Source organism: Manis pentadactyla, chromosome 4, assembly GCF_030020395.1.
Source record: "Manis pentadactyla isolate mManPen7 chromosome 4, mManPen7.hap1, whole genome shotgun sequence".
Taxonomy (NCBI): Eukaryota; Metazoa; Chordata; class Mammalia; order Pholidota; family Manidae; genus Manis; species Manis pentadactyla.
The window spans coordinates 150,087,621-150,110,269 of NC_080022.1; the positions used below are offsets into that span (position 1 = coordinate 150,087,621).

The 22,649-nt window shown below is 41.5% G+C and overlaps 1 protein-coding gene across 3 annotated transcripts in view; it reads left to right on the forward strand.

Moving 5' to 3' along the window:
* The first annotated feature begins 112 nt into the window (after positions 1-112).
* MYO1D (myosin ID) overlaps positions 113-22,649 on the forward strand; it is a 358,498-nt gene continuing 335,961 nt past the window's right edge. For 2 of the 3 annotated variants that reach the window (XM_036879016.2, XM_036879017.2), the window contains exon 1: positions 113-552. In XM_036879016.2, coding sequence (XP_036734911.1) covers positions 458-552 — 95 coding nt within the window. In that variant the 5' untranslated portion in view covers positions 113-457. The remainder of the gene's footprint in view (positions 553-22,649) is intronic. The other variant, XM_036879015.2, reaches the window with a different exon arrangement.

Below are 22,649 nucleotides of genomic sequence, written 5' to 3' on the forward strand. Positions count from 1 at the left end.
GGCCCGGCCCGGCGCGCGCCCCCGCCGCCGCCGCCCCGCGCGTGCGCGCCGCCCAGGTGAGGAGGCGGTGGCCTGCGCCCGGGCGGGGGCGGGCTTCTTGGCCGGCGGGGTGGGCCGGGCCGGGGCGGAGCCGGAGAGCCTCGGCCCGGGCGGGGCGGGCGGCCGCGGGGCCGGGGCCAGACCAAGGCCGGAGGCGGGACCAGCCGCCGCCGTCGCCGTCTCGGTGTCCCGTCCCCCACAGCGCCGGGCAGCCTCCGCGGGAGAAGCGGAAACCGCCGGGTGTGTCGCGCCGGCCGAGAGCGCGCCGAGGAGCAGCAGGGCGGTCTCCGTCCGGCCCAGACCTGCCGAGAGGCGCGCAGCGCCCCCTTCCTTGCAGCCCAGCGCGCCCCCGGGCCGGCCCCGGCTGAGTGCGCCCACCTGAGCCCGTCCGCGCCCACCTGAGCCGTCCGCCGGCGCCATGGCGGAGCAGGAGAGCCTGGAGTTCGGCAAGGCGGACTTCGTGCTGATGGACACTGTGTCCATGCCCGAGTTCATGGCCAACCTCCGTCTCAGGTGAGGGCGGAGCGGCCGTGCGCGGTGGCGCGAGCCTGCGCTTCCCCGAGAGGGGGCGCCCCTGCGGCGCGGGGTGTCGGGGGTGCATAGAGCTTGAGGGAAGGAGTGCGGCCGTTTGGGGGTCCGGGCTGAGCTTGATGGTTGCGCTTTCCCGAGAGAGGACGCCCTGGGGTGCGGCCGCAGGGGAGTGCACGGGGCGTGCCGAGCTCCGTACTGAGCCTGGGTGACCCAGGGTGCCCCCCGACCGGAGGGGCGGATGGGTAGGGGTTCGCTAGGCTGGAGGCCGCGCTTGGGGCTGGGTAAACTAGTGCGCTGCCCCAGGTAAGTGATGTGGGCGGAACGGGTGACCTAATGGAAACAAAAGTAAAGGAAAATAAAAGCTTTAGGGAGAGTGGTGGCCGCCCCGAACGCCCTGGGAGACTGGAGGCTGTTTTAGAAGGCGTCTGGGGTCTCATCCCGATTTTACACTTGGTTCTTTTCTTTTTCTCCTCCTCCTCCTCCTTTTTTCTCCTGGCTTGGTTCCATCATGTCATCCAGGATGCTATGGAGAGATCTCCGAGCTGTCTGTTCCGGGACACTGGCTATTTTTTAGTTACTGTCTAAACGTAATTAGACACGTTTCCAGACATCGAAGAGACTGCTCTGCTTGCCAGTGCCAAGATAAACTGTCTGAATTTGACAAGGCATTCATGGTTTCAGTTTTTTCAAGGAGTTATAGATGGAGCCCTTGTGTTACTGACATCCTTGAAAATGTAGTCAGACTCAATGCCCCAAAATGGGCTTCTAAGACGAATTTGTTTTACAAAGTCTACATGTGCTTATTTCACTCTTGATAGAGAATATGTAAGCAGACTTTTCTTTGACTTTTTTTTCTTGTAACATTACAGTAAATGGAGTTTCAAAGTAACTGAGTTTTGGTGAATGTGTGTTTCCTCCAAGTTCTAGCCCATTTCTTGTAAAGTTAAGAGCTAAGCAGCACTCCATAGCTTATACCATGAGAATCATAATCTAGGTTTGGGTGCTTAACTAACTCTACTTCTCAGTATTAATTACCCCTGTTAACTTTAAGAATTTAAAAAACGTCCTAAAAATCTTTGAAATTGCAACCCCCACGGAGTTTTCATCTGCTCTTGGCCAGGCTTCATTATGTCCCAAAGTATGGAGTAGGGGTGCAGATCTGAGTTCTGCACGTGCCTACCACAATCTGACCTTGAGCCAGTGTATCTATTTCATAATTTGTAAAATAATGGGGATCACCAAGGTTTTTCAGCACTCATATTCTTTTTTGCTTTCACATATCATTTGTTGCAAAGTCTCCTAAGTGTGAGACTTGAATCTTAAGATTATTAAAGTGAGCCTACCTTAACTCCTGTGTGCACAGAAGAGAACCTTGAGATTTAATTCTACATTGTGCAGGTGTTATATGAAGGTGAAGGACTCGAGGAACAATAGAGACACGTCATGAAGACAGGGAGAAAGATGAAAATTTCTGTTGATTTAAATACTAAATTAAAAAAACAAAAGAAGAGTTAAGCCTCATTAGAGCTCAGGTTATTCTTTGCTAAGTAGTTTGTACAAACTAATTGTTCTGGAAGTTCAGAAGAAGGAGAAAAGCCTCAGGCTCAGAAACACAATGTAGAGGAGAGAAGTTAAGAGGCGTCAGAAAGGATGGGTGGGGTTTGTCTAGGTGGATGGAGAACATTCCAGGTGGATAAAGTGGCTTGAGCAGAGGAGTGGAACATGAAAGCTGACTCTGGGTGATGGTGAATAAACTAAGTTGTCTGGAGGGGAAAGAGTTGGTGTTGAGGAGTCGTGGGAGGAATCACCAGCTCTCATTAGCAGGACCCTTGCCTAATGTCTGGGTTTCTAGGTCCACCTTTACACCCATTCACAAGTTAGTCAAGAACCTTGATGTTAAGACATGCATGTATATTTATATGGTCTCATTTGTGGGTGTACTTGACCACTCTGAGAAGTGACCGCAGTTCTCAGTGTACAGGTATAGTGATTGTTCATGATTTACTGACTCTCTGGGAGTCGTTGGTTCACGGTAGCTGTAAACACAGTCCCAGCAAAGGAAGCAGCAACCTTACCCTCCTCTCCTGCTGGGAATCCTGATAAACCAGCTGGAAAGCAGCCCTCTCTCTGAGCAAGTCTGGATTTCATATCACCCTGATGTCCCTCCAGAAAACTTGGTGTTTACCCACATGAGATCCTGGATTCATGCTGTCGTGACCCGTTGACATTTGTTTCCCTTTGCAGAAGGTGGCCAGAAACCCATGGCAGATCTGAGAGCCCTTATGTGCTGTTGAGGTGTTTTCATCTCATGGAGCACGGGTGTTTGGACCCTACTAGGGGTATATTTATGGTTGTATGTAGGTGAAATCTGAGTATGTCATCTCCCAATGGGTATGTGTGCATGTGCCCAGTCATCCTGCCTGCCCCACGCTGCAGCTCCTCTCACTCCTGCCAGGCAAGTCCTGTCCTCACTCTCCACCTAGCTCTTCTGCAAGGCCCTCTACCTTCGTTTACAGTCTATAACCTACAGTCGGGCACTTAAGGCTGCAGTTGTTTCAGGGGTCTGCGTCATCCAAACTTGAATTTTATTTTCCTAACAGCAGCACCCAGCCTAATGCCGGGCCCGTGGTACATTCCTTGTGACATTTTTTTAGAGAGTGAGAGAAAAAAAGGAACGCCAATTTTTCCCTCAAGCTTTTATGACATTGTCCACGTAGAATTATATTCTTATTTTGCTACTCTGCTGGCCTTTTCCCCTCTTGGGGCTAAAGCTTGATTTTTAGATGTCTGTTACAGTTATGCAACTTTTATCTTTCTGTTATTATTTTTAAAAATTGATGTAGGTGTTTGTCCATGCATGAATCCGGGTGAGGTAAAATTAAAAGGGTGGTGTGAACTAGGATGGATTAGTATATCCGAGGAGTTTAAGTTTGTATTGTTTACCCTTATACCAAAACTGCTAGAATTTGGAGGGCTTCCTTTTTTCCCTCCTAGAAGCCTTGTGAAGGCAGAGATTGGTTCTGTTTATTTGTTTTTCCTTTTGGTGGAGGTGGAGGTGCTGCTGGTTTGGGCAGAGGTGGTGAGCTTCTCACTCCATTGTCAAGGGTCTGTGTCCAGGAGTCAGGTTCCTGCTCAAGCATGTCCTGCCCTCGTGGTGAGGCCAAGTCCTGCCAACAGCCCTAACCCCCACCACATCCCCACCACATCCCCACCACATTCTGCTTCCTTTGTAGCTGCTTTCTTTTTGGACCTGGAGCCCTTTGGTTCCTTTTCTTCTTCCTCTGGCCATTCTTGTACTTGAGTTCTTTCGGCATTAGCATCAGCTTTGCACCCTCTTTCCAAGTGAGAGTCCCGCCAGGGCGAGCTGCATGGAACATCTCGTCCTCACTGTGACTTAGCCATTTGCCTCAAAGGAAGAATGCAGGCTGCTGCTCAGGAGTGGACTCAAGCCGAGGACAGCGTCCTGGAGAGACGTGCTTGTCCTTTCATGGGCTGAGCTACACCTTGGGCTTCCAGGGGTCCACTTTCCTAACTGTATTGGTAGTGGCTCAGCCTTATAACTTGCTCCTGGGAAATTTAATTTTCCTCCTCTCTTTTCTTACTAACTTTTCTCTTTCATAAAAATAGTCATTTGAAGCATTGTGCTTGCCAAAGCTACAAGCAACTTCTCCCTTGTAACCTAACACAACATATTTTTTATACCAATGCTTAGCTCAGGCTTTCCCAGCCTCATCTCTCTTGCCATTCGTGGCTGGCTGGTGCTTTGCTGTGGGGCCTGTCCTGTGCCTTGTTTAGCTGCATTCCTGTCCTCTACCCACCAGATGCCAGTAGCACCACTTCTCCCAGTTATGACAACCAAAAGTGTTTCCAGACACTGCCAAATGTCCCCTGGGGGAGGGGGCGAAATTGTCCGCAGCTGAGAACCACTGGCCTAGACTGTCGTCACCCCCTGGAGTGTCCTTTCCCCCTCATCTCTGCCCTCATCCCGTGCCTGCCATGCTCTGACTTATCCTTTGACACCACTTCTGAGAAGTCCTTCCCAATCCTCCAAAGCAGGCTTTAGTTACAGTCTCACCTGTGCTCTCAGGATACACAGACATTAGGTCGTAACTGTTAGGATTTATCATGTTATATTGTTGTTATTTGCATCCCTGCCTTCCCACCAAACTGTGAGTTCCTCAAAGACAGAGAGTTTGTCCTGTCCAGAGATGGATCCAGGTCTTGTGGTCCTTTAAGACTCATTATAATTGGGTGGGGTGGGGGAACCTTTAAGAAAAAGAGTATGTGATGGGCAGTGACCGCAGTGGGTTATGGGGGGACACGATAATATGTGTGAATGTAGTAACCACATTGTTTTTACATGTGAAACCTTCCTAAGAGTGTATATCAATAATACCTTAATAAAAAAGAGAATATGAATTATGAATGCTGAATTAGATATGGGTCTGTGAAGCAAACCCATCTCTGGTTCTTTTATGTTTTCTATCATTCTAAAGAATTTGGTACTTACATGTTCAATACATTGCAAAATGAGTTCACTAAGCAGTCAGCTGTTAGTTGCTTATTTTTCAAGCGGTGGAATTCTTAACTTAAAAACCGTACAATCTTCTCAAAATTTTGTACTTATTTTAATACAATTTAATTGTCGGGGAGGCTGGAGGAACGAGTTGTAAAATTAGTAGGAAGGCAGTGAACAGGCATGTGCGTGCATATATACACTCACATACTGACACTCACCACACAATCTCTGTACCCTTTCTCTGTGGCTGGTTGGTCATTGGAAAATTTGGTGGAACAAAGGGTTCCTTTTGCTTGCCAGGGGCAAAACCTTGGATACTCTGGGTGGTCTTCAAGTGTAAATCTGCAACTGGTTCCAACTACAGCTCTAGTTAGAAGCACTGTAGTTAGATTTATAGGAGAGGTGAATGGCACACTAAATCTTTTTTGGCTTCCACGTGAAATTCTTTGGCAACTACTTTTAGAGGCTTCGGAAAAGGACAGTTTGCTCTGTGCCTGTTTTGCACATTGGCTTCATATTGGGACAGAAATGAGAATTTGGGTTTGGAGCGAATCACCCTGCGTCTTGTTTCCTTTCCTATTCCATGACAGATGTCCAAGACTATTTTTATTCAGGGTCATTTGTTGACCCTGGAGACTTCTGCTGAATTTAGCTCCCAAATAGAGCCAGATGTGGGTGGAATCAAGCACTCAGAAGCTGCTGCTCGTGGGTTTCATTGAGGGCTCCGAAGGGTTCTACTAGTACACTCAAGAAATAAGCTTTGGCATTTGGCTTAACTTGGAGACAAACATGGTGAATCTGGTATAGATACAAATGAATCTACTTAATGACCCATGTCTGCATGGTAAATGGGGACAGCTATACTTTTGACATTCTCAAACTAAGTCTGAGCCAGTTCAGCAAAAAGGACCCTCACTCAAGGACTGGCCCTAGTATAATTCTCTGGCGTAGTTTGCTCTGCTGCTGTTGGGACTGGATTGGGTCATTGCCGAACAACTGCCAAGTCAAGCTGCTAGGGAAATCTGCCTTCAACAGTAGCTCCAGGCCCACTGGGGAGATTACCTGCTGATGAGCCTATAAAAATGTCAGCTGTATTCATAAATGGGTTCAGAGGGTCACAGCATTTTGTAATATACATTCTAAGCTTCTCTTTGTCTATTAAATTCCTTGGTTGAGTTGACCATTTTGTTTCTTGGGGGGAACAGGCTCTTTTTTAAGTTCAACTGTTATATAATTACTGGTTAGATCTCTTAATAGAACAGTGTTTCCCAAACTTTAGTTTTTGAGCATTTATGGGAAGAAAAAAAAAGGGACAGCATGCTTGCAACAAGGAGCAGTAGAAAGAGCACAGGCTTTTGAGACCTGACTTACCAAGTTCAAATCCCAGCTTCACTTTAATCTTTTTAGCAGTAGGACTTGGGGTAAGTTAGCCTCCCTAAGCTTCAGTTTCTTTATATGTAAAATGATCGCCTTTAAAGGTTATTGGGAAGAAAGCACATGATGTGTAAAAAAGTGGCTGGTCAGTGTGTGGTCCATAACGCTCTCTCAGCTAATGTTAACTTTTCCTGAATCCTTCCCAAATGGCCTCACCTCCCCGCCCTGACCTAACAGCTGAAGAGCCATCTCTTTTCACCTTTCCCTTCCTCACTAGGACAGATTCATTTGTTTTGGTTTTATTTGGGGCACCAGGATGAAAAACATTCTAGAAGGGGTTTGGGTTATCTAGTGGAGGAGCAAGAGCATTGGAGATACACAGATGTGGACCTTCGCCCTGTCTCTATTCCCTTACTGCCACCTGTGTGGCGTGGCCTTGAGCAAGTTACTTAGGCTCCTTGAGCCTCAGTTTTTTCATCTGTAAAAATGATGTGTTGTTGTGAAGATTAAATTATAACACCTGTAAGACACCCACTGTGGTACCCAAAGCAGAGTAGATAGTCAGTAGGGGCTTCTGTCTCCTCTCATCCCCTCTCAGTTCAGCCCTGTAGCCCACATACCCTGCTATTCCCAATTCTCTGGACCTGTCACCCTAAACATATTCAGAATCCTGCTCCCTCCAGCGATACCACTGTGTAGTTCCTGAAAATTGTTTTAAAATCTTTGGGGAAGGAAATCAGATGTTCATATTATTCACAAATATCCCAGAACAGTTTATTCTTCATGTCTGCTGTTCTCTGTTTTCACGAAGGTTAGTGACATTAGTGCCTGAAATTCCCAGGGTGATGAACCTTTATAAGATAGTCTTTTAAAAAATATGTATCTGTAACTTATTTCCTTGTTTAATTATAGACCTTATATATTTTTAATATAATGTTCTAGCTTTAAAACTAGCAGTAATTTGAATTCCTTTATGCTTATCGCTCTGTTGGGTATTTTGGTGGGGGTTACTTTTTAAAAAGCCATCTTTTGGGGATAGCTTAATTGGAAGTAAAAGATACTTAACAAGTGGATGAATGTAAAATAGAATATGATTGAGTAAAATGAATAGTGTGGATAGTCAGTTGTTTTAAGGGCGTTCCAGAGAGAAGGAATCAATTTACTGTATTTCTAAAAAAGAGAAAACTGATGACAATGTAATTTAGAGTTGTATATATGTTGTATACTAGAGTTTTAGGAAATTCAGAAAAGGAGAAAGTGGGATTGGGAATAGGTAGAAAATGCTCTGTGGAAGAGTTAGAATGTGAGCAGACCCCTGCTGGAAATAAGAGTCTCCCGTTTGGAAACAGCCCTCTCACATGGTCCCCCTGCCCAGTGGCCTGCACCCTCCTGGCCCTCCTTTCTTCTCTCTCTCCACCCACTCTCAGCACGAGTGGCCTGGCCATGCTGCTAGCCAGCTTTCATTGCTCAAAAAATATTTTCCCCTACATTGTCTGCACTTTTTTCATTTCTGTCTTATGCCACCCCAAATTTTCCCAACTAGAGATTGAGTTAGGTTGATAAGAATCCTCTTAAAACGTCAAATACTTCAAATGCAGCACAGGCACATTAGTGTAAATTTGCCCAATCCTTTCTTTCTTATGCCTAGTTTAGATCAGAAGAAGGGACTGAGAATTTCATTTTTGAGAATTAATTTTGCAACGTGTAACTGTTCAGGCACAAGGCCGACTTGGGATGGAGAAATGAGCACTGATGGGAAGGGATGGGCCAGGTATAGCCTGAATTCAGGTCATTCTTGGGTAGGCAGGCTGTGATAACAGGGAGGGTGCCAAATGAAAACTTTGCTCATTTAAAACATTTGTGGCTCATCTCATCTCTGGGCCTAGAAGAGGAAATGGAAATTTTTCTTCCTTTTTCTTATGCCTACTTACAGAACTTCCAAGACTCGGTACCAGACTGTGTGGTGAATACTATGTACATCTCATTGTGGGTTAAAGACACATTCATGAGCCAGCTTGTGAATCTGACCATGACTTTAAATATTTCTTGGTGAAACAGAATGGTCTACTTTTGGAAAGCAGGCCATTTTAAAGTAGTAAAGACTTCTGAGAAGTGACTGCAGTTGATGGAGAAGGGGTTCGAGAGCGTCCACTGGTTCCTTCTTCAGACTTTACCCACCTTCCAGTCTCCTGTTGTCTTGGCCTCAGTCCTGAATACAGCCCGATTTATGTTCTAGCCATAGCTGGTCATGTGGGATGAGGCTACTGTTGTGCCTAGAACGAAACTGCCTACATTTCCTCCAATTTCTGCTCCTTGGTGTACAGCATAGAAATGAATTTCACTTTATGGGGGCTGAAATATTAGCTCTCTAGTAAAGCTATTTTGCTTTAATGAAAAGATTGTTTAATGCTGAACATAGCTTTTTCCAAAAAAGACATGGACCAATTCAGGGTTCTGAAAAAAACTTCAGGAGTAGATGGAAAAATGGATCAAGATACAAGCACAACCTTGCTTTTATCCTTCCTGTCTGTACATCTCTCACAGCCATATTACTAAGACCTGGGGGCAGTAATTGTCACACACAAAGGTCACATAAGCGCTAGAGGCAAATGAACTGGTCAAAAAATGGCTTCCACTAAAACAAGGAAGCAAACACCAAGAGAATCTCAAACAATTTTTTTTCCCCTCTGACCACAAAGTCTGCTTTGAGTAACTTGTACAATAGAGGATCATCTGTAGCGGGGTCAGGGTGCTTTCAAACGGCTCTATCTCAGATAGCTGCTTTGTGCTCAGTATAAAGTCAAGAAAAATTTTATAGTCAATTAAAACAAAAAAAGGTCAAACTCCATTAAAAAAAAACTTAACATTTATTTTGGATGACCCTAAAATTGGTCACGTTTCAGTTTTTTGGCTTTTATGGACATCTAGGTAATTTTAGTTTATTATAAGAATAAGTCCTTGATAATGAGGTTGAGTTAGCCTGATTCTGCCATCCTAGCCTAGGTTCCTTGTAATTAAGAAGAAAACCTTAACCCCTCAAAATAACAAATCTGTAGTCTAGTTGTCAGTAAGTACAACTGTGAGGAATTTCTCGTTGATCCGACCTGTCCTGTTAGTTACATTTGTTTACTAATATTAGTCAAGGCCTGAGGGCAAGGACTTTACCTTAAAGAAGATAAGGTCTTTGTCATCTCTGAAGGCTTATTTCCAGGCATAAAGGACAAAATGTTTTCACCTCTTTCAATGAATGAATAAATAAATGCATAATACTTCTGCATTATTGATTCCGGCCTGAACTATGTACTTACTGCATTTTATATAATTCTATAATCTGATTTTTCTGTTGCTGTAAATTCAGTCTTTGAGAAGATAGGAAAGCAAACTACCATTACTCGTGAAAACAACAAGCCCTTAAAATATACTGAAAGTCTGTGAAATGGTAGGCATCTTTTTTTGCCCTTTAAAAGACTTGTAGACCCCAAACTTGTAGATACCATACAACATACTTTAGTGGTACAGTCATCCTGACCTGTCTTACATTGTTGCTTACCTAAGCAAGTTGACTACGTTTTTACCAGCTTTATGATGTCTTTATGTAGCTTTGTGTCTTTTGTTGAATTTTTTAAGGGACATGCTTTTATGCCACAAAGCCATTGACTGAGCTCATTTGGATTGGTGCTATTTTTAATCTGCATTCTGTGGTGTCCCAGGCCCTAGAGGTACCTGAGAAGCAGTGCTGGATTCCAAGTAGGGGGTGGGGTAGGGCTTCAGGCCACCTGCTCCCTTCTGCTTTCAACAGAACAGCATTGCTGCTATGTATTAGGGCTCCAAAGGATTTTTTTGTTTCAGAACAGATGCTATCACATTGAAAAGTTTGAAAACCACTTTCTGGGTGATGGTTTTCCAGATGGCTTTTGTCCTTGCGCACGCATACACACACACAATTAGAAATATTTCCAACCAAAATGATTTAAAATGTGGCAGTGCACTACAAAATAATGAGCAAAGGAAACATTTCAGTTATCTGAACTTTAACATGGTTGTATTGTATACAAAGTATGACTTTTACTTCAGTTCACTTCAGTTCTCTGAGCCTCTTGCACAGTCTTAAAATGGGACCGAGCCCTACATTATAAGGTTATTTCATCAAATGAGATAACCAGTAACTAGTTGATTCTTCTAAACATGTCGAGGGTTCTCAAATGTTAATGCTCCTTCATTTTTGCTTCCTTAAACAGAATATAAAGAATGCAATTTAACTTTTTTATTAATAACTTACATCATGACCGTAGTTGTGAATGATCGTTTCATGCCCTTTTGATTTATGGATATATATACGTGTGTGTGTGTGTGTGTGTGTGTATATAATGTTTTGTTCCACACCAAATTGTTCTAAACAATTTAACTTTTTCTTGTATGTGGGTAAGTTTCTATAGTTTCTTTCAGTGTGCCTTCCTGTGAACCTCTCTCCCTTCTGAATTTACAGATCTAATCTGCTCTGGGATGAACTCCTAGAAGGAAGTACAGAGAAGAAGTTAATGTGTCCTGGTAAAGACTGAGGGGATGAATGGGTGTATCAATCCTAGGGCCCAAGTTTGAAGATGTCTGTTTTTTATCTTCTCTGCTTAGAGGTATTTTTTTGATTGCTTTGGTATGTCTGGCTGGAAAGGCATGTAGGCCAAGGCTGAGTTCTGAGTAGGTAAGGCACTACTATAAAGCTTATTGCTGCCCTTGGTATTTGAATTATTTGTATAGCTGAATGAACCAAAGCTTGATGGGTGGATTTTTCCACACTGTGTGTGCTTTGTGATTGCCTGTGGATTTGTGGTAGGCAGCTGCTATTAGTGTTTGCATCTCTGCGTACTAGGTTCCTGTCTTTTCTGAAACTTTTAATGAAAAGCAACCTTTTTTGTAACTTTTTGGTTTATTAGTGGCCTCTAAATTGGGTTTTGTATCAAAATTACCCATTTTAAAAGTATACAAATTCCCTGGATTTACCTCTTGGAGATTCTGATATCTTAAGCCTCATTAATGCCCAGGTAATTTTCATGTGCAGCCAGGTTTGGAACCACTATCCTAGGCCACTGTTTTTTTCACTCCACACTTGTACTCTATTTGAAGCTAAATGGCGTATGAGTGGAATGTTGCCTGAGTGGGATATTAACAGATGTAACTTACCCAAATAATCAGTGTCCTTAGTTCTGTTATGATTATTAGATCAATTAAATTCTTTGATAGTCATGCTGTATTCTTCATGTTTAAAACAAGTTTTCTGTACTTTCACCCTATGTTGTCCACCATTAACATACTATGTATTGTTTTTGTTTCTGTCACCAGATTCTCTGTACAAAAAAGTATAGTCACATCATCCTTGTTAATACCCTGCTATATTTCTTTATACTCTCATATACATATATAAGTGTATATATTTTAAATTTTGTAATCTTTTTCTTACAAGATACAATCTTCTAAATAGTTTTCTCTTATAATATGGTATTTTAAGCATTTTTCCATGCCATTGTTGTCTTTGAAAATATAATGGCAACCACATCTTCTTCATTTTTGGGGTGGAGGGGAATATGTAGGGCAACCCAGATAGATGTGGTTTCTTGTCCCATAGTGCTGATAAATCAGCTGGGAGACATGCCAAACTGGTGAGCAACAGAAGCATAATGACAAGTAGTAATAATGCTATGAAGGGAAAGAGCAGGGCTCCCTTTGGAGGGGAAACAGTAGTGCTGTGTGTGTGCAGGCCACAGAGCAGGCGCTTTATGAGGAAGCTGGCTTTACGGGAGATCAGAAGCATGAGAAATCTGTGCATGGTGGGGAGGGATCTGGGGTTGGGAGAATCAGATGGGGAAGGAGAGTGCAGGCCAGGCAGAATGCATCCCAAGATAGGGAGGGAGAAAGGGAGATACTGACAGACCATCAGATGGCCACTGGGTGTGTTTCAGAAACTGAAGGGTGTCCAGTGAGGCTGGAGTCTCTGGGCAGTCTGTGGGCAGGTAATGGTGGAGAGCTGGTCAGGGGCCACACTTGGCAAAGGGCCTTGGGAAATGAAGGACTCGGACTTAAATACACTGGGGAGCAGTTGAAGAGCTTTACACATCTTGCAGTCACTTCAAGGTGAGAGCATCCATTTATGTATCTGGGCTTCCTTTAGTTGCCAGGACTCCCCAGGTCTGGGGGCTGTTCTGAATGTTTGCTTTTGTCCTGTTGGTGAACAGAGTGCAGAGTTGGCAATTGCTTTCCACACTTTTCTTTCAGTCCTGTCTTAATCCGTACTGTAACAAATCTGTTTGTTAGAGTTAGGCAGCCCAAGAGCAGTGTTTTGTTGATTTGAAATAAGTCAGTCTTGTTAATAACTAATAGGCTGCAAGTGATTTTCTGTGGCTTCTCTTTTTGGTTTTTTGCCTGAAGCAATACAAGAAGAATTCTGAGCCATGAATTTCCTGAAAATCTCTAAGTCATAGAATTTGAATGCCAGAAGGGAACCTTGAGGTTATCTCGCTGATGTACAGATACCGAAGTTAGGTACAGATACATGAAGTTAGGAGCACAGAAAGTGTGTATGAGTCCAGGATTCTTCACTGGTTCACTGGCATGGTCTCTGCTGGAATGAAAAATCTGTGTCCTCTTTCTGTATTTTTTTACACCTTCTTCTCAGCTCTATTGCTTGGCAATCAAGTAGCAATTCTTTAACTCCCTTTGGCATTCCCCCACTTAAAAGTAACTTATTTAAAAAGATCTGAGCAGGTTGACAAAATGGAAAAGCTAACAATGTAAATAATAAGTAAATCTCTAGCTCTCTACTGAAGGGCTACAATGTAAATACAAAATAGCATTGTAGGAGTGCCAGAGATGAGGGTTTTGGTAGTCTGTCTTATGTATCAACATTGACCTGGGCCCTATCAAGAAATACAAAATGGTATTTCCACTCTGTCATACCCTAGCTTTCTGGGAGCAGGTGGTAGTTCCTCTGTCACCTTTATCAGTTAGAATGCTGGTGGCTGCAACTAAAAGAAAATCTAACCAAACTGACATAAGCAAAAAGGAAGCATATTGTCACACCCATCCAGAACTCTACTGATAAGAGAGGCTCTGGCCAGTCCTTAAGGGCTCTAGATCAACTAGCCTGTGATTATCTCCATCCTGTCCTTCTTGTGCTGGTCTCATCCTCAGGCTGGTGGAAGACAGTTGCAGCTGGTCAGTGCATCCCATCCAGACACTGTAACCTTCTGAGGAAGGAGGGGGAACCATTTGCTTGTTTATGCTTCTCTTTCTTAGGAAGTCCCTGGAAGATTTCCTCAAGGGTTCCTGGGCAGCATTTGCTCACATGCAAATTACTAAACCCATCTGACTGGTTCCAAGGAATGTGGTTGTCATGATTGCTTCAGAGTCGTCAAGAGCTGAGGATAGAGCACAGTTTTCCTGAAGCACATAGCTGTGTGGAAGGGAGTAGATAACTGAATGAAATTGGATTCTTTTAGGACAGAATGATTTATAAGGGCAGAATAGGATATTGAATAGACAACCAAGAATGCCTACCACATATACTTTTACAAGCTATGTATACAGAATGGTGTTCATTCATAAAAGAATGCTCAGTGTGATAACAACACTTGAAACTATGTCATTTAGGAATGACTGAAGGAATAAGACACAGGACATAATTTATTTTAGTACACCAAACAATCCCCGTTGTCAGTGGGCACCAACTGTGTGTCTTACAAATTTAATGTGCACACTTCTGATATCTCCATTGAGTAGTATCACATCTCACAGGTTAAGGGCTCAGTCCCATAAGACTGCCCGCGCTTCTGACACCAAACGCAAGTCCAGGTGATCACCTGTGCTTCTGGCCAGTCAGCTATAAACTGAAAGTTCTCATGACCCCTTTCCCAGGTTTGATTAATATCCTAGAATGGCTCATAGAATGCAGGGAAACATTTACTTGTTTTTTTTCCAGTCTATTATAAAGAATATTATAAAGGAAACAGATGAACAGTTAGATGCAGAGGTACCTCGGCTGAGGTCTGAGAGCATCCTGAGCACAAAAGTTTCTGTCCATCCACACTATGGAATATTACAGATCAAACTGAAAGAAGGCTGTGTATGTATGTGTTGGTCTGAAAGGATGCCATGATATATATTTAATGAAACAGGTTGTATAATCCCATTTTTGTAAATAAAAAGATGAGCGACATCCTTCCCTACTTTAAAACAAAAAGTGAGATGAGCCTGGGCCATCTTCCTGTGCCAAAAAACAAGGAAGTCCTCAAAGAATGATGGAAAAGGTCAGGACACAGAAACCAGCTTGAAGGAGCACCCACTAGCTACATCTGGGTCAGTATGAGCATCATATTGAAATAAGCTGTGAGTCCATACTTACATCAGCTAATACATAAAGTAATAAATGAGTCACTTGAAATTTGATGAGGAATGAGATACTGACTTAGTTTCTCCCTATAGAATGCTCATTAGTTAATATCAAAGAAAAAAAAGGAATGTTGTTGCAGTAGAGAAGTCACCTGGCAGACACACTATCTTAGTGATTGCAAGGAACACTATCAGTAATGGAACAAATTAGATAACATACTGTGTGAATAGGTGCAGCAAGAACACACTATTGCTGCTTCTGTGACATTCCTGCTAAAGATGCATAACTTGAATCTAATCAGAGGAAATGTCTGCCAAATTCAAATCAAAGGACAGTCTATAAAATAATTGTAATCTTAAAAAAGTCAAGTTCAAGAAAATCAAGGAAAGCTGAGGAAATACTGTAGAATGAAAGAGACTAAAGAGACATAACAACTAAAGGTAAAGCATGATTCTGAGCTGGATTCTCTTGCTGTAAAGGATGCTATTGAGACATCTGGGGGAATTTGGTGTTTGAGAAATTCATGGTTACTAAAAGTAGCATATGTTAATTTCTTGATTTTGATGGTCGTATAGGAGAATGTCATTGTTTGAAGGAAATACTTAGGAATGGGTGATAGGGCATCCGGTCAGTAAGTTACTGTCAAGTTCAGGAGGAAAGAAAGTACTTGCAACTTTTTTTTTGTAAGCTTGAGGTTTTTTTTTTTAAATAAAAGGAACTGCCACCTAGACATCAAATAGATTCCCAAGGGAGTCTCTGGTTCTGGGGATTTTATTGAAAAAGAAGTTGGAAGGTCACTCACTGAGGCCAGTGTTAAAAGGACATTGTGCATGTGGAAATAGGTTTCATGGTCAATAAGGTCCCAAGTTCTTAGATTCTGAGTGTCTACATACATACTTTAAAGTAATATTGAATTTATTAAATGATGTTTCTGTTCCCGTTATTACACATCAAAGGAGACTGGCCTCTCATGCTCATCAACACGTGTGATTTAAAACTTTTTTCCTAGAGGCTGTGTATACCACGGACTATATGCAATTCCCTGCAAGAAGTTAATGACATAAATAAAAAAGGCATTGACATAAAGAAGGAAGTACCCCCATAAAGCAGTACATAATAAGGGCCAGATCGTGGGTACCAGTATTCAGTACACATCAGGAGGAGGTTTCTGTGAGCATCGGTGATTAAGGAAGGTCTTTATAGAGGTATGAGATTGGGCTGGGTGTTGGAGCATGAGTAAGCCTTAGGTGCGCATGAAGGAAGAATGGCAGGAGACAACATTCCATGTAGAGGTGCCTCCATGAAGGGCAATGAGAAGACTAGTGCGACAGGTTTGGAGGGCTCATATAGGAGTGCTGACTTAAATTCGGTATAGTTACAGAAACAGGACTAGCTTCCATAAAAGGGAAAATGGGGAGGAAACTAATGATTGGGACAGCTACCAGGCATCAGGCCCTGTGTTAGGTAGTTTTTAACTAATTAAATTAATAAACTTGTTCATTTAATCTGTTCAGTCCCCAGATAGGTACTCTACCCATTATACTATGTGTGTAGGGTGTGAAACGGGTATTCAGAGAGAGAAAGTGACTTTCCTAAAATCACATAGCTAATTTAAGAGGCAATTTGAATTTGAAAGCAGACTGACCTGACTTCAGAGCCCATGCTCTTTTTGCTCTCCTGCTGCTTCTTACATAAGGAAAGGAATAGGGGGCAGTGATATTGATGTGTGTGTGTGTGTGTGCTCACTCTATGTATACAGTATTGGAAAAAATGTTGGAAAAAGGAGATGTCTAGCAATACCTCCTCTTGCACGGAGATTGAGGTGCCCATGGGACCTGCCTGTGAGATGTAGATTATAGACAAAGAGCCTCAAGTGTGAGAGGAGAGCAAAGGACTGGACCCTGAGAAACACCTGTGTTTAAGGGATCATCAGGAAAAGCACCCTAACAGGGTCCTGAAGAGGAGCGTCCAGGGAGGCTGGAAGGAAACAGGAGTGTGTGTTAGCACAGAAGTCAAGAGCAGAGGAGCATGGCCAGCAAAGTGGAACACTCCAGAGAGGTCAAGGAAGATGAGAAGTGTCTGTTCGATAAAGCATCAAGGAGGGCATTGGTGACTTTCATGAGAGTGGTTTAGGCTGAGAGGTAGAGGCGGAAAACAGTTGTAGTGAGTTGGACAGTGCGTGGGGAAGGGCTGAAGAACTAGACACAGTGGTGATGAGGCCTTTAAGAAGCTGGCTTTGCAGGGAGGAGAGAAGGCCAGAGCTACAGGAGGTTGTAGATGAGTTTTTGTTTTTAAGCTTGAAGAGTTGAGTCTGAATAAATGATGATGGGAAGGATGCAGGAGAAAGAGATGGAGAGAAGTGTAAGAGAAGAGAGGGTCTAATGCTAAAGGTAAGCCCGCTGAGGAGATGGGAAGCCCTGGAATGCAGAGCAGCAGCGGTGGGCAGGATGCGGAGGACCCGAGGCACCCATGCTTGTTGTCTACATTGCCTGTGTCTCTCCCCTCGTAGATACCAAGTCTTTGTGCCTATGCAAGGTGCCCTTACTGACAAAGGCACAGCTGTATGCTCCCTGCTGTTTCCCAGAACACTGTCCATAAGTGGCATCTGCATGCACATTTGGAGGGATGGCAACCAAGATAGATTCTGCTTAAAGCTGCTCCAAGTACTGTCTTTATAATGCTATTAGTTCTGAAGTATCTTCCTTAAAAGTGGGTGTAAAAGGAGAATGAATACACTCAGACCAAGAAAGCCAGTCCTGCAGACTACTGTAGCATGGGCCACTGAGTGCCAGTGCTCCAGCCTCATCCAGAGAAATCTCTGCTACACTTGTCAGAGCTGAATACATTTGCAACGTGTGTTGTTTGGCCTCTTTCTCCGCTACTTAGTTTGCATTCTGAAGAACTGTTTTGATCTGTAATAGTGGACAAATTTTTTTTTAATGAATGATACGAAGCATGAAAAAAGAATAGTGCTAGATCTACAAAGCAGAAATAAAGGAAAACTTACATTAGATGTCAAAATGCAATAAGGAATAAGGCCAAAACCTGGGAAGAACACAAGTTTCCATCAAGAGTGGGATGGAAAAATAAATTGTGGTATTTATACACTAGAATAACTGCATAACAACAAAAATGAGCAAACTATAGTGACATGAATCAGCATGGATTAATCTCACACTTATAATATTGAGCAAAAGAAGCCAGACACAAAACAATACTTACCCTATGCCTCTGTCAATATAGAATTCAGAAACAAGCAACACGAATCAGTGGTGTTAGTAGTCAGGATAATAGTTATTTTTGGAGAGGAGAAAGGGAGCAGTAATTAGAGGAGGTTAGAAGAGGGCTTCTGGGCTGCTGTACTGGTCTTCTTGATACAGGAATATCACACGGTGTGACTGCACTAAGGTACAATCATCAAGTTGTACACTTAACAGTTTGTGCATTTTTATGTATATTATACTTCAGTATAAAGTGTTTAAAACAAAGAAAATGAGGAGCCTTCAAGGAAGTGGTTGAAGAAACGATTTGAAAGTCAGCAGCAATTAGGAGTTGGTAGAAGACCTTGACCCTATCAATGGCATCATAAACCTCATTGCAGCCAATGAAAATTAACCAACAATTCTTTTTTTTTAAGTTGGAGTATAGTTGACATACAGTATTATATTGGTTTAAGGTGTACAACATAGTCATCCAGCAATTATATACATTACAAAATGCTCACCATAATAGGTGTGGTTATTGTCTGTCAGCATACAAAGATATTGCAGTATTATTGACTATATTCCCTATGCTGTACTTTTCATCCCCACGACCTACTAATTTTATAACTGGAAATTTGTACCTCTCTTCCCTTTAACTGTTTTGCCCATCACTATACCTACTTACACTATGGTACCACCACTTTTTTCTCTGTGTTTATGAGTCTGTTTTTGTTTTATTTGTTCATTTGTTTTATTTTTTTAGATTACACATAAAAGTGAGATCATATGATATTTGTCTTTGTCTGACTTATTTCACTTGGCATAACACCTTCTAGGTCCATCCATGTTATCACACATGGCAGGATTTCATTCTTTTTTATGGCTAGGTAATATTCCATCATATATATATGTACTGTATAAAAATAGGGGTACAGGTATCTTTTCAAATTAGTGATTTTATTTTCTTTGTGTAAATTCCCAGAAGTGGATTACTGAGTTGTATGATATTTCTATTTTTAATTTTTTGAGGAACCTCCATATTGTTTTCCATAGTGGCTGCACCAGTTTACATTACCATCAACAGTTCACAAGTGTCCCTTTTCTCCACATCTTTGCCAACACTTGTTATTTCTTGTTTTTTTAATATGAGCCATTCTGACAGGTGGGAGGTGATATCTCATTGTGGATTTGATTTGCATTTCCCTGATGATTAGTGATGATTAGCATCTTTTCATAAGTCTACTGGCCATCTGTAGGTTGTCTTTGGAAAATTTCAGGTCCTCTGCCTGCTTTTTAATTGGAATATTTATTTTTTTGGTTGGGTTGTATGAGTTACTTATATATTTGGGATATTAACCCTTATCAGATATATTATTTGCAAATATATTCTCCCATTCAGTAGCTTGCTTTTTCATTTTGTGGGTTTCCTTTGCTTTGTAGAAGGTTTTTAGTTTGATGGAGTCTCACTTAATTATTTTTGCTTTTGTTTCCCTTGCCTGGGGAGATACATCAGAGAAAAATTACTAATGCCAGTGTTCAAGAGTTTACTGCCTGTGTTTTCTTTTAGCGGTTTTTATTGTTTCAGGTCTTGTATGAATTCATTTCAAGTTTATTTTTGTGTATGGTGTAAGACAGTGGTCTGGTTTCATTCTTTTGCATGTAGCTGTCATTTTCCCACCACCATTCATTGAAGGGACTATCTTTTCCCCATTGTTTATTCTAGCCTCCTTTGTCATATATTAAATGATCATGTGCGAGTGGCTTTGTTTCTGGGTTCTTTATTCAGTTCCATTTATATATGTGTCTGTTTTAGTGCTAGTAGCACACTCTTTTGATTACTATAGGTTTGTAATGTAGTTTGAAATCAGGGAGTGTGATACCACCAGCTTTGTTCTTCTTTCTCCTGATTGCTTTGGCTATTTGGGGTCTTTTATGGTTCCATACACATTTTAGGATTATCTGCTTTATTGTGCCTATTCAACCTTTACCCTATGTTCATCACTTCTCTTCAGATTATTTTCTGATTCATTTTGAGTCTTGGATGACTCCAATGGCATCTAAAAATGCCATTAGTATTTTGATAGCAATGACATTAAATCTATAGATTGCTTTGGGTAGTGTGGCCATTTTAATAATATTATTTCTTCCTATCCATGAGCACTGAATATCTTTACATTTATTTGCATCATTTTTAGTTTCTTTCATCAGTGTCTTACAGTTTTCAGAGTATAGATCTTTTACCTCCTTGGTTAAATTTATCCCTAGATACTTAATTCTTTTTGATGCAGTTGTAAATTAACCCACAATTCTTAATGTCAACTAAAGGTATGTCATGACTTTAGTGGATTTGCAGAGACTGAAGGAGCAACTGCCACACGTGGGATATATGTATGTGTGTGAGGTGACATTCACACATGTGTACACACACATTTGTATATCTACATTGGTATCTTTTTGGGACCACAGTATAGCTACTTGACAGTAATCATACCCAGCAAAGTACCCCAACTGCCTATCCCAATGCAGGTGTTCTGTAACTGTAATCAAATACTTTATTGTGCCTATTCAACCTTTACCCTATGTTTATCACTTCTCTTCAGATTATTTTCTGATTCATTTTGAGTCTTGGATGACTCCAAGAATTGCACACTTATGGGATGTTTTTAATCTCAGGCTCTGTTTTATTGGTTTAGTAGGTTTGTGGACAGGAAATGCAAACTAATTCTAATATTAGTTTGTCAAATAAAATTAAATCTGTCACCACTATATACCCTGTATAGAGTGTATCCCAAAGTGAAGCAAGAGTTATTTTTGATTATTTGTTGCTTGGAAATAGCTTCATCAGTAATTTCCTGCTGTTGGCCAGACAGAACTGAAGTTGATTTCCTTAGATGTGCAAGGTTTATTTCAGGTGGAACTTTGTTTTTTTGGAGAAGGGTGACTCACTTATGAGGAATTTTGAATAGTTAAGCAAGGAAGAGATCTGTTTTTCAGAGTTTCATAAATTTTCGATAGTCTCTACGCTGCCAGGATCCATTTAATTCTTCATAACATCTTATGAGTTAGATTTTCATGATAATTCTGATTAATATACTCAAATTTCCAGGGGTTGCCTATTGCATGTGTTTGGAATAAATGGAAAAGAAATTCTTCATAAAGTGAAAAAGAGATTTGATTTTTCTTTAGTTTGGACTGATTCCAGTATAATTCCAGTTTGTTGACATTTCCAGTAAAAAGAGTATTTGACTTTTTTCTATTCTTAGGAAACTAAGATAACTTTTTTTTTTTTGTAGATAATTATTTTTTATTGAAGGGTAGTTGACACACAGTATTACATTACATTAGTTTCAGGTGTACAACACAGTGATTCAACATTTATATACATGATAATTCTAGGTACCAGCTATCACCATACCAAGTTGTTACAATATTTTGACTATATTCCTTATGCTATACATTACATCCTGGTTACTTATTTATTTTACAATTGGAAGTGTGTACTTTTTTTTTTTTTTTGGTTGTGATGGCATCTCTCATATTTATTGATCAAATGGTTGTTAACAACAATAAAATTCTGTATAGGAGAGTCAATGCTCAATGCACAATCATTAATCCACCTCAAGCCTAATTTTCGTCAGTCTCCAATCTTCTGAAGCATAACGAACAAGTTCTTCCATGGAGAACAAATTCTTACATAGTGAATAAGTTACATGGTGAACAGTACAAGGGCGGTCATCACAGAAACTTTTGGTTTTGTTCATGCATTATGAACTATAAACAGTCAGTTCAAATATGAATACTCATTTGATTTTGATACATGATTTATATGTGGATACCACATTTCTCTCTTTATTATTATTATTTTTAATAAAATGCTGAAGTGGTAGGTAGATACAAGATAAAGGTAGAAAACATAGTTTAGTGTTGTAAGAGAGCAAATGTAGATGATCAGGTGTGTGCCTGTAGACTATGTGTTAATCCAAGCTAGACAAGGGCAATGAAACATCCACGTATGCAGAAGATTTCTCTCAGAACAGGGGGGGTGAGGTTCTAAGCCTCACCTCTGCTGATCCCCAATTTCTCACCTGATGGCTCCCCTGCGACTGTGCCTGTCTTAGGTTGTTCCTCCCTTGAGGAATCTTACCCGTCTCTGGCTAATCAGTCATCTTCCGGGGCCATACAGGGAAACGTAAAGTTGGTAAGTGAGAGAGAAGCCTTATTCTTTGAAAAGGTGAGCTTTTTACTTCTTTGCATATTTATGCCCTGTGGCTTCTATGCCCAGCATTTGTCTTGAGGTATCTTTACCACTTGGAAGAATTATGATACTCGGTAAATTTGATATGAGGCACGAATTCTATTGAAGGGTTGTAATTAGGAAGGAAGAAGAAAAGCTATAGAAGTAGCAGGCGGAAGAAAACATGGGAAGATTGATTATTTCTTTGACATATCTTCCTGTAGAGTAACTTCAGCATGTATAAGTTTTAAACTACTAATTAAATTGCACACACACATTAACATAATAGGAGTATAGTTACATAACCAAAGCATACCTGTAATTACCAGCCATCTCCAGTGAAACCAAGAAAACCAGTTAGGCACCTTA